Source organism: Sander vitreus, chromosome 10, assembly GCF_031162955.1.
Source record: "Sander vitreus isolate 19-12246 chromosome 10, sanVit1, whole genome shotgun sequence".
Classification (NCBI taxonomy): Eukaryota; Metazoa; Chordata; class Actinopteri; order Perciformes; family Percidae; genus Sander; species Sander vitreus.
Window position 1 is genome coordinate 32,027,065 of NC_135864.1, and position 12,547 is coordinate 32,039,611.

The 12,547-nt window shown below is 40.4% G+C and overlaps 1 protein-coding gene across 1 annotated transcript; it reads right to left on the minus strand.

Moving 5' to 3' along the window:
* Positions 1–282: 282 nt before the first annotated feature.
* On the minus strand, positions 283–11,947 carry aup1 (AUP1 lipid droplet regulating VLDL assembly factor). Its single transcript, XM_078261153.1, has 12 exons — positions 11,620–11,947; positions 9,910–10,047; positions 9,169–9,319; positions 7,777–7,964; positions 6,500–6,572; positions 5,834–5,907; positions 3,619–3,685; positions 3,242–3,344; positions 2,344–2,481; positions 2,027–2,163; positions 1,723–1,811; positions 283–644 (listed from the first exon to the last, which is right to left on the minus strand). Exons 1-12 carry the CDS (start codon positions 11,658–11,660, stop codon positions 605–607), a joined length of 1,239 nt encoding a protein of 412 aa, XP_078117279.1. The 5' UTR covers positions 11,661–11,947; the 3' UTR covers positions 283–604.
* Positions 11,948–12,547: the final 600 nt, after the last annotated feature.

A 12,547-nucleotide genomic window follows, 5' to 3' on the forward strand; every position in this document is an offset into this window, starting at 1 on the left:
CTGTCCTAATTACCACATGTCTTCTGAAGAGGACAGGAGAGATTCCAGTAAAGACTTGTGGGACAATTTACTCTCTGGCTCCCTCTTATGGCAGGATTTGGTTGTCTTGCATTAGGAAACGCAGACACGCATCATGACAGTAGTCCTTAAATGTGAATTAAATATTCAAAATACAGAATATATGCAACAGACATTTACATTTTATAATTTTCTTTCCCAAGCCAAGCTGTGGACTTGAGTCAACGCTCAATTGAAACACCATCAGATACAACTTAAGGCAACTTAAGGTCAAGCTGAACTTTATTTTCATCAACCACTCTGGACATTATAAAAATAAATAGATGATTCACAGTCAGTGGATTGTAATACAAATTGTTATCAAAATTATGTATCAGCCAGAATGAAGAATTAAACATGCATAATCACCCTTTCCATCAACATAATTGTTCTGAATACTTGTCTCCATTGTTTGCAATTAACAAAAACTGTTTTGAAACAGAACCTGTTGACGGAATATAAAATCACCATTCGAATAAGACAGCTATGCAAGTTGAATATGCTTCTCTCGGACATATTTTTAATGATGGCTTGACCCAAAGTGTGTTCAGTCTTCTTCATCCAATCCGTGTTTTTCAATGTAGCGTCTAGATGAGGAAAAACGGATAAAATCCAAAAGTCAGCGTTTACTTCATAAGAGTTAGTATAATCTCACACACACACACACACACACACACACACACACTCTACCTCATCTTAAAGGGTTTTTTTCTACTTCGATTCTACAGTATATCTGAATTATTTCTGTCTTAGAGTAATAGTTTGTCCTAGATTAAACAGCAATTCACTGCTTTAAGTGTCAATGTAACATTTGACCCACTGGGAGTATATTTTTCCATGTACATAACTATATATACAATAACTATTCGGAGCAGTAGTTTAACCTACAAACATGTTTTGGCCTCCCTAGTACGAAGTCTGTGTAATCTACAATTGAGCCCAAAGTGTGAGAATTCGGAGCAAGCAGTGGGCATGTTGAGGACGTTTCATGCGACTCGCAAAATCGGAAGAAAACAAACATCGAGGGTAAAGAAAAAAAAAGGTAATTTACATGAGACGGCAATGAAAATGTCTAATTTAAGAGACAACGAGATTCTGGAACTTCTGTCGGTAAGGGGCCGACGCCGAAATCGTCAGATGACAAATTCAAAGAACAAAGACAAATTCAGAGACTCGGTCGTTTATGACCAAATTACAAACAGCTCGGTGACAGTGTAACCCTTTCTGCAGCACTCGAGACCAGATTCCTCGGACATTGTGCGAAGTTCATATGTAAAAAGAGCTTGTCTTGTGTTTTTTTATTTATTTTTTTTATCTTAAAGTTATAGTTATTATAATTATTAAGTTCATGTGTAAAAAGAGCTTATGTAGAATCAGTGTTGGGCGACAGACGTGATCCTAGGAATGAAATCAAAGTAAATCTCAAACCAAATGAATATTATATAAACCGGTTTACTTCTGCACAACTGCAAGTTGTTGTGCATAATGAAGCAGCTTTGGCTTTTTTTCTGAGGTCTTTTAGGATTTGATTAAAACAATAGCTGAGAGACGAGTGGAATATTTTATGCCGCCATGTGTAGCTGACCATTCTCCTGCTGCAACATTAAGACAAATTGTGCTCCTCTTCCAAATAATACAATCTCTTTATGATGAAGAAAAACTCACCTTCTAGCAAAATTATACAGCGCATCTTTTCTCTCTTGGAGAGACAAATGTCTGTCAACTGGTGATTTCCCGAAAGATTTGGCAGCGGGCTGTGGATGAAAAGAAAATGGAATTCAATTTAGTTTAAAAAATAAAAAACAAGATGGATGAATTGCATTTGAAGACAGATAAAATCAATCAACCGTTCACAAGATTAAGTAGCTGAACTAGACTTTCCAACATTGAATTGTTTCTATGCAACTCATAATTCCCTAGTAATATTCTAGAGAGCTCAGACATGTTGAATCATGTTGAATGGTCAAACCTTTATGGCAGGAGAAGAACCACAGGAGTAGGAGCTGTTCATAGACCCACATGTGGATGTGCCAGTTGCTTCCATTGGACTTTCCTCTTTGTTCTCCAGCAGATTTGTTATGGTGGTGTCAACACAGTTGGTCTTTGCTGTACACAATCAAGATACAACTGTAAGTCCACAGCAATTGAAAGCCTATTCAAGATTTTAAAAGGATGCGTTAGAAACTGAAAGAATGGGCTAGAGCAGAGTGAACAATAAATGACAGCACATTCCAATGGGTTGTCGGGTATGTGGAAATGTAAACGTTCACTGAAACTAGGCCCTACCCAAGTCCTTTGCGATGACGTTCAGTGGGATATGAGGCAGCACCTCCTTTACCTGTTGGGCCATCTTAGCAATCCTATGATCATCCGTACCCAAACTCTGGACCATGAAACCAAGACCAATAGAGCCAGGTCTGACGTCTAGGGTAAGGAAAAGAACAGCTGTCAGCACCCCCCCCAAAAAATAAAAAAACAGCTGGATCCTTACGGTGCGTTCTATTATTTATCCGAGTCGAGTTCCGACTAGGAAGACAGACGTTGCCTAGCAACACGCACCAACACGCCCCCTTTCCTCGGATTTCTGAGCTCGGAACTCGGACAACCCTTGAGGACACCGAGCAAGAATTCCGATACGGAATCCAAGATGGCTGCGCCCTGTGTGACTTGAAGTATGAATTGTTTTCATTGTTTTTGGACCGCTTTGGTTGTTTAAATGACGATTTCAATCACTCGTATTACTGCAATACCTTACTGCGTCCGTATCACTGCCTGTGGGTATGGGAATCGGTCTTGTTGTGAGTGCGATACTGAATGACGGGTGTTGCTAAATGCGGCTAGCGTTGCTAATAGAAGATAAACTAAAACATGAAATAAAGTGAACATTTTAATAATAGTAATAAAGTCAAAATGGCTGCGTTTTGATAAGGTGGGGGTAATAGTCATAATCATAATCAAACAATGTAATGTAAGTGCTAGAAGCTTGTAGGATTGGCCTGGTCCTCGGCCAGAGCTACAGCAACAGCAGCTTTCTGGGTGGCGTCCATGTTTTTCTCCAACTCGGACACGCAAAACATACCAGAACGCTGGAAGTATGGAAGTGACGTCATATTCGAGGTCCGAGTCGGTTCGTTGAGAATAATAGAACGCACCATTACATGTCGTGTTCATGTAATTGACTTACTTGTAGACGTTTGTGGTACAGTGTGCCTTTTCCGTTTGATGTGCTCTGCTTTATCAGCTTTAGTGATCTTGGTGGAGACCACGCCAAGTTCACCGGCTAGTAGCTGAAATTACAGACACGCATACTCTGAGACACACCTTTAGCGTACGACGCAAGCACAAAGGCAGAAGAGTGGAGGCAATTAGTGAGACAGAATATATATTGTGCTTTTAGGGAACTACAGCAAGAGCCATGCAGTCAACTAATGAGAGACCTGGATCTGGATATGGGTGCTGTGGTCAGGAAATTGGATACAAATGGTGTGACTTGGTCCTTGTTTTACCTGTTACAAATCAAACACTTTATGAATCCACTCAACTGGCAAACATTGGTTTTACCTCCTGGACTTTGTTGGCAAACTCCGGCTTGGACTCGTCATCTTGTCTGGATACTGGTGGGAGCCAGCTGGGATGAGAAAAAAAAAAAAAAAAAGCAACGTGAAGTAAACAAAACAAAACAATTGTGGCAAAAGAAATGTTTGAAGTCAATTTGAAAAACTAAATTTGGAACTCGGAGAACTAAAAAATACTAAATTAAACAAAACCAATTTAGTTTTAAAAGGTCCAATGTGTGGTGAATGTCTCCCATCTAGCGTTGAGATCATACATCGCAATCAACTCTCTCACGCCACGCAGTTCAAAGTACGTATTACAGCTACAGGAGCCGTTCGGCGTCTCTTTCGATCCCCCTTTTCCTTCATCAGGTCTTTCCATCTTTGGAAGGCACCTCCAATGTTCGCTCATTTTTCCGATGACGTCAGTCTCTTGCTCTCTTCAATGTCCTTTTTCTTTTTCTGGGCGAAGAAGAAGACTCCTGTTCCTGAAATTTGGATTTGAATACGTGTGGTCCTCCATGTTTCCTTCTTCAAACTTGCCGGGGCCGGGAAGCTACGATACCCGTTAGCAGCATTAGCAGCACCTTTGAGTTTATCATGTGACAGCGAAAACTCGAAAGGCGGCGCAGTATGTCCTGTATGTCCTGGCGCTGACACACCAACCGGATAATTGGCCGTCGGACAGTCTGGCGAGGTCGGTGACCCAAGTCTGTTTGGTGTGTTCCGTGCCGTCGTCAGTCGGAGGAGAAGGAGGAGCCGTCGGCGTTCATTTGGGCCGATTTGACTTGTTGAATCGGCCAGTGGGCAGTCGGACTCAATGACCAATTACCGGAAATGACGAGCGAGATGAACGCCTCTCAAAATCTGACGAAAATCGTTTAAACTGACCTTTGTCGATCTGAAATGAAGACAGATTCAGCAACTGCACGGCCTATTTCTCGCTTAAAATGTTTTCAGAAACACGTTTCGGTGTAGTCTAGAAATCTAGACCACCCTAGCGCCAGCAAATGTAATTTGCAGCCAGGGGGGTCTAGTAACTCTCTGTTGGCTTGCGAGCTGGAAAAAACCAAACTCTGGCCGGGCCAATCACATTGTGTATAAAGTCGGTGGGCGGGCTTATGGCTGCTGCTGCTGGGAACAGCGGTCTTTGAAATCGGCTTTGGCTGTGGCTCTGGAAGACTTGGAGTTCAGCTTTTCTTTGAGAAAAGAACAAAGAATGTCTCTGAAGTCATTCTTAAAAAGGAAGATGTGTTCGGAGTTTTGCCGACCGGATACGGCAAAGGTTTAATCTATCAACTAGCTCTGCTACCTTCTTCGTTGCTCTGGTTGGTTGTAGCGCTATCCTATTGTGTGCAGAGGGAATTTGAAAGACAACCGTTTATCCCGCCCCTCGGATTGAGCTCCGTCAATGGTGAGTTCCCAGACCCAACATCTTGATGTGGGTCTGGCCTGTCAGGCTAGTTTCGGTGAACTATTTTTGTAAAATACAAGATTGTATTCCGAACAAGCTGCCATTATGGTCCGTTTTGAAATTCGGGAGAAGCCAGACCCATGTGACGCATTCATCTAATCAGCTGCTGGTTTTCATTTTTTTGGGCGACAATACAGATTAGCGCCGCCTGCTGTTATGGAGACGTATTACGTCTCGCGCACGCGCAGAACGTACATCAAGTCAGCGTCGTTTCGGTGTGTTCTGAGGCATTTTTTTGACCAACTCGGGGAGACTGATCAGTCCGACTGCCTTTTCTGCCGACAGTCTGTCATCGGGTTGGTGTGTCAGAGCCTTTACCTGCTAACGTATTTCAAGATGGAGCATGAATATGGAGCGTCTGCCCCAGTTCATGCGAATGCAAATGTAAAATTTCAAGCCAATAGGAATACTTGGAATTGATGGTGGTGGTAAATATTCATGAAAAAAAGTTTGTGAACGGGCAACAGATTTTGATAATGAACAACTAAAAACGTTACACACTGGACCTTTAAAACCATTTGAAACTGGGGCTGGTTAATCAACATTACTGGCCAGAGAAGATGTGCTGGGGTGGGAGTTTTCTTTTGTCCTTTTTGTCTCAGTAGATCTACTTTACATAACTCAAAACTCCACAATACTACCTCATGAAAAATACTATTGGATTATTGTTGATCACTCAGCTGCAGAATATCAGGATTCAACTTTTCAAAAGCAATTGCTGATAGAAATGATACAAATTATTTAGTACCTTACATGATACACTGTACATGGAGCAAAAAATGTCCATAAGAGCTCCGTCAGCCAGCTTGACTCAGGTGTGCACTGTGGACAGACAAAATACAATGATGTTAACCATACTGTTATAGTACAGTGTAGTGTGACATGAGAGAATATGGACAATAATCCAGGAGAACCTGCAGGTATTTAAAAATATCTTCACTGATTGCAAAGGCTCAGCTGTAGCCAGTGTCGCACACAGCATCACAAGTCACATTTATTCTCGGTACCGAGATGGCTGGATTACATTTAAGCAGCCCACACTAATCAGCTTGCTGTTGCTTCCAGGAAAGTTTATTCATTTCGTAATTATTTTCCACAGGTGGGAATGGAATATAAAACATATTATTTTCCCCTATTGATATCCATTCTAACATTTTGCATTTCAGCGTCTTGTTATAGGCACTCTAGTTGTTACATGGTTTTTGTGTCATCATTAGCAACGACATTAAGAAAACTCTTCTCTTTGTACTTGTTGTGCAACACTATGAGCTCGAGATATTTCAGACAGCATTCAAGATTTAAACCGTGAATACTGTATAATGATCATATGTTGGTAAAGGTGTCCATCTTGTTTTTGTATCTTATCCCTTCACTCTATTTTGTGTCTTAAAAATGCAAGTTTAAATGACATTACCAAAGCAATCAACGGTCTGGTCACCCGTAAGGCCACAGGTTGAATGGAATCAGTCAGTGAGAAAGGCCAGGAACTGAGAGGGAAAAATACATCCAGTTGGTGAACAAAATCTGACTTTACTGAAGAGAAATACAATCCTGAACATGTTGAATTTCTCTCATTAGAATATAGTTATAAAGTAACACTGAGAATCATGAGGCAATCAGTCAGCAAACTGGTGGTGTGCTTGGTACTGATTTAGTCATTTTAAGTGTGTGGTGAAAAACTAATATAAGCTACATTTCTGAACTCTGCAAACAAAAGCACTGCGATACATTCTTGATCTTATTATAAAGTGCTCCTCCAAGTTTTATTGGGTTTCAGTGAATCTCCGGAGACCTCAGCAGAAGAAATAGTACACATGGTTCTGAGCTACTCAAATTAACGATAGAAATGAATCCATTTTGCAGCTGTTTTCACTTCCTTACACTAATTTGCCTATAGAACTCTAGAGGGAAATTAGGGAGGGGAAACAACCGCCAAAGTAATTAATCTCTATCTCAAAGTGCCATGGAAGAGGAATGATAATTTGCGGCTGGCTTGATAAAATCACTTTCTACAACCAACACCATGAGTATGAGGCCAAAACAATATGTGCACACACAGATAGATCCCTAACAGTTACTGCTGTGCTGTCGGTCCGGTTTCATTATTGTAGGTAAATGCAAATGACCAGAGAGAAGAGAGCAAAAGGAGAATTTGCGGATAAAAATGTTACATATCCTCAGTGAGTCATACTTTCTGCTCACGCTGCATCAAACAATTTCCACTCACAAATAATAACAGCGTCCTCCTTAGTGACATGAATCAAACGCTGCGTAGATTAGAGGTGTGGATCTTCACTGATCTCCCGAGTCGATTACGATTATCATGTCTTCGATTCAATATCTCGATGCGTCAAATACATTTTTCTATTAAAGCCATATAGGAGATTTAATTCATAGCTTTTCAAGCTTCAAAAACAAAACATTCTGCAGTGCTCTAATACTAAATAAATTAGATACATAAAACTACAGCACTGAGCACATGGCACTTCCTGAATGTGCAAAACATACCAGAATATGTAAACAGAAAGGTTGTTGGGCATACATTAAAATGTAAGCAGAAATAATGGATTATGGCCCGGCCGATTATCGATGCAGCGTCGTCCATGTCCACGATTCGATGCATCGATTTATTTGATTAATTTCAACACCTCTAGCGTAGATGGGTCCTGCAACAAAAGTGTTAGCACTAACCTGAACTTCAGCAGGCCAGCACGGCCGTTTGTGGTGTCCTCTTCAGGAAACAGGAGCAAAGGCGGGGTGCCTTCAGTAGAGCAGTACCTCTGAAGAGACTCTCCTATTGCTTCCTGGCCAGGTGCTGAATGGATTTCCATGAAGCCTCTGGCCCAACACACAAAGCCAGTGGAGCCCTCTAACTGAGGCTAATTGAGCAGAGAGAGACAGAGAAAGATTCAACAGTAAAATACCATAATTTGCACTGGTCAAACAAATAAATCAATGATGGCCTGGACACTGAGCATTGGGGTTGGGTATCGTTTGGGTTTTTTCCGCTATAGGGGCTAAATCGATACTTTTAAAACGGTGCTGGTGCCTAAACTGAAATATATATAATGTATTTATAATGTTTATTATATAAAATATAAAAAAAGGAGCACAAAACGACAGTTGGCGACATTAAAGAACGGCTTGTTTATTGCTAAGGCCATATGGTCAAAATTAAATGATTGATTAATAATGTAATAACAATAACTTATAACAATGACTTATTTCACCAGTAAATTGCTGGTAAAACGACAAAAACAAGCACCAGATGGGAAAAGGGTATTTTACAATAACTTAAAATGCACCACGAGGCTGGCGAGTTTCCAGTGAACGCACCGTCTGTGTTGTTTTTCCGACAACGGCAGCTGCAGTCAGACTGTTACGTCCCGCTGTTGGACTCCTCTACAGGGAAATACAGTCACACTTTACACCGCTTAACGTAAGCTGTCAGCATTTTAACCATTGTGTTTAATCCAGCTACTAGCTAACGGTAACGTAGCGTCCCGTGCAGCGACGCTTCTGAAAAGAAAAAAAAGCCCGGTACTGAAATGAGGAACCGAAATTTCCGTTCTTATTCGGTCTCGTTACTACCGTTTACGTCGCGTTTCGGTACACAACCCTACTAAGCATGTAATGCTTCATGCACGAGTGCACACACCGCCTCATCTGCAAATGTGGATGTGTCATCTGCAGCCACTGGTTTACATACAGAAAAAGTACTTTCGTACTTGCAGTTTCTCTAGGAGAACATTCACGGTGCTGCAAATGTAACACTGACATGTAGGTGATCTATAAACGTCTGCCAGTGCACCAGTTATTGACACAAATAGAAGCACAAGGAAACTACAGAAATTAGCCATTAGTCATTTCACGGGGCTAATCTATGACTATCAAGAGTGTAATGAATACAGCTTTCAATTAAACATGGTGCAGTTTTCAGCATATGCGTGGAAACCTTGGAGCGTGCTGACAGGTGCCAACTGGTACAGGCAACATGTAGCATTCTTACGAAGGAGAGATGGCTAAAATGTTTAAAACATACTGTATAACACAGTTCAGCAAATTTAAAATTCAAACACTCACAGTGTGGCAGGGGGTCAGAAGGTTGATGATGACGTGGTCGAACTCTGTGACGTGGTTGCATATGTACAGCTTGGTGTTTCTGTCTCTGGAGCGGGGGTTTTTCTGTCTCACATGCATCCCCAGGACTGAGCACATAACCCTGACGATAAATCTAAGAGAACAAAGAAATTAAAGTAAGACAAGAGGCAGTATCGTCTAAACATGCAGTGGGCCATTCTCAATAACAATTTCTCAATTTCTCACCGCTCTTACAGCAACATCCAGGTAATTTACAGGTGTTATTTAATCATACGTTATGGTTATTTAATCCCACAGTCATCCCCTTTAATTACACATGGAAATTGGTGAGAGCCAGGTTTAATTTACAAGAGGTTACAGGGTAACAGACACATACCATAGAAAATATATTAAGCAGCCACTAGCCTTTATGGTGTTTTATAGGGTGGCTGAGTTTAATGCAGTCATTACAGCTGTGAGTTTGCCTCTCACTCAATGCTACAATTATGTTAATGACTTACACAGTATGCATTATAAAGTGTGCGTTAGCATTAACTCTCCCCGTTTTTCCTTGTAATTGTATTACTTGTACCTAAATTATGATAATGACAAACTTTTATATTATTAGAATACGATTATTAAGAATGACACCAAATGATTACCACTACAGCTACTGCTGCCACATTTACAAGTAGTATTACTGCTGAGAGTGAAAATGTGTTCATAGATAAATTAAATACTTGCCTTCTAACAAAACTCTCTGGAAGTGCACAGCTGACCAAGAACACGTGAACACCAATAAAAATCCGTATTAACATCAAACAGATGCCAACTGGAAAGTAAATCAGCAACAGCAGGAGAACACCTGCATCTTTGGGAAACCTGTGCAAAGAAAAATTTAAAAAATCAGAGTTGCAAACAACATTTTTAAATGCAGTGGATGAAACTTGGGAGAGGGTCAAATGTAATTGCTGGTGAGATCATACCAGATGAATCACACTCAAAGCAATGAACACATTTTAATAGGAAGCAGCAAACGAAATGTATGGGCTGCATTTATTTCAATACTTGCACTGAACCACCAAATTCATCGAATTCACACCACGGTTAACTGCCAAATCGCTATAATATCACACAATAACTCAACATTCTGCTAGAGATGTTCCGGTATCGGCTCCGATACTGCCTAAAACGCTGGTATCGGGAAGTACTGGAGTTTATGCACCAATCCAATACCACGTAATAAAGCCCTGAAGAAAGTCTACGTTAAAGTAGTTTATTGATGTTCTTTTTCCGTTATAACTGACTGTCAAACTGGAGAATAACAAAGTTCTGGGGCGTTCATTGTTTGAGTTTGTTCATGTTTCACCTGAGCCAGACTGACAACAAAGATAGAAATCATATCACATCCATACAGGGATAGTAGTATACAGCTGTTAAAACATAATAACATATATGACACACTGGTATCGGACTCGGTATCGGCCGATACGCAAGTTCAGGTATCGGAATCGGGAAGCAAAAAATGGTATCGGACCATCTCTACATTCTGCCCCTATTGTATTGTATTGTAAATTTAGAGTATGTAAATGATGCACTGCTGAAGAATAAAGAATCACTTGGCTGCTTCATTGTTGTTGCATTTAAAATAAGAATTTCGTTTCGCATTAAATCAGTCCTTTCATCAGCTTTCATTTTCAACATGTTATTACACGTGTCTCTACGTGAGTGTCTTGGGGGTTAGGTGCAGGAGAACATCTAAATGCCCAAGATTTCGCTAGTCGTACTCTGGCCTGAAATCCGACACCGTAGTCTGTATCGGTGCATCTACAGGCCTTATGTCCCACCTGCATGAATGTAAAAGATGGGCCATTTTGGAGTACCGATAACGTTATATTATCGAAGCACAACTTTTACTTTTCAAATCTGATTGACGTTTATGGCAAAGATATTCAAGTACACAGAGGTACAAATGTCATCTCAGCCTAACGTTACGTTACTGTGTCCGCGTTAACGTTATAGAAGTTGGGTCTGTCAGAAAACTTCACTTTCAGCGAGAGAGAGAATAACGTTAAGTTAATTTTACGATGTCAAGACCAACACCCATGTAAGGTTAAGCTAACGTTACCTAGTTGAGGCATGTACCTTTACATTTTAACCCAGCGTGTTCCGTTTACTGAAAGCAATGCAAACGGTTGTAAAACAAACGTTAGCAAAAAAAATGTACGTAAACATCACCGCCACACAGCTAGCTAGCTAGCTAACGTTAGCTAGTTGCATGTTTTTAAAAGGTTTCTAAAGTGACATTAGTTAGCTAAAAAACGATATATGTCACCTATAAAATGATAACGTTAACGTTACTGCATTTCTTGAACACACGATATAAGGCCGTAACGTTAGTGCAACTGTGGCTAATTAGCGTTGCATTAGCTGGCTGCTAGCTAGCTCACTTACCGACGAAAGTCAAACATGTCTTCGATCCCCCGATTCTCCATGTCTGCCAGTCAGAGCTTTGCTCGGAGGCTAATGCTAAGAATACAACCTGATCCCTAAAAATAAATTAGTCATAACGTTCACGACAGCAATTTTGTCGCACGGAGGGTAAAGTGACAGCTAACGTTATTTGCCCCGCGATGAAGTAGAGAGATTGGAGTTAAACGTTTTCGGCCAGCCTTTAACAGCACGTTTAAAATGTTAGCTTAGCGATTGTCAAAAGATGTTTCAGCACAAGGTGCTAGCAGCGCTAGCGCCTATGCCTCGCCAGCGGTCGCAACAACAACAACAATAACACTTCCGGACAGAATCCTCCACAATAAAAGTGCCCTGTCCACAAAAGCAAACTGACTTAGCTAAAAGCTTAGCTAAATGTGTTATATAAATGCAAATTAATACTCATCCAAACCTGTACGTTATTATCATACTTGCATGTAATCTGTAGCTCTGAAAGAAAACAACTACAGCCTGTTAAAGACAGCCTTGTTAAATATGTACGTTAGCTTTCCGGATCTTTTACTTTCAAAATTAAAGTCCCCAGAAAGAAAGTTACGGTATTTTGTCGCCCTCTAGTGAATGTATTCATGTTTGGTTATTGGCTGTAATTACAATGGTGTGATCATATTTGATTGATATTTGATTTTATCTTCTTTTTTTTTTGAGAAAAAGGTAACAACAAAAAACTGTATTTTAGTAAAGATTTCCAGCGGGATTCTAAATACAAAATAAATTGGTATTTAAAAGGTAAGGAGCGCCAGGCATAAAATTGTGGTAAAAGAGGTTACTTTTTAAAAGAAAAATATATTAGATATTATCACCTTGCAGTCACCAATACATGTGCGACCACTAGGTGATTTTTCTTTTCGTCCTATGTGATGTTATATATTAA

Excerpts from the sequence above, each read along its gene's own strand:
- aup1 (XM_078261153.1), bottom strand. The coding sequence starts at position 11,660 with ATGGAGAATCGGGGGATCGAAGACATGTTTGACTTTCGTCG. Across the intron at positions 9,320-9,909 it reads CCAGAGAGTTTTGTTAGAAG|ATTTATCGTCAGGGTTATGT; the intron begins GCAAGTATTTAA and ends TTGTTCTCTTAG. Across the intron at positions 3,686-5,833 it reads TGTACAGTGTATCATGTAAG|CTGGCTCCCACCAGTATCCA; the intron begins GTACTAAATAAT and ends TTCTCATCCCAG.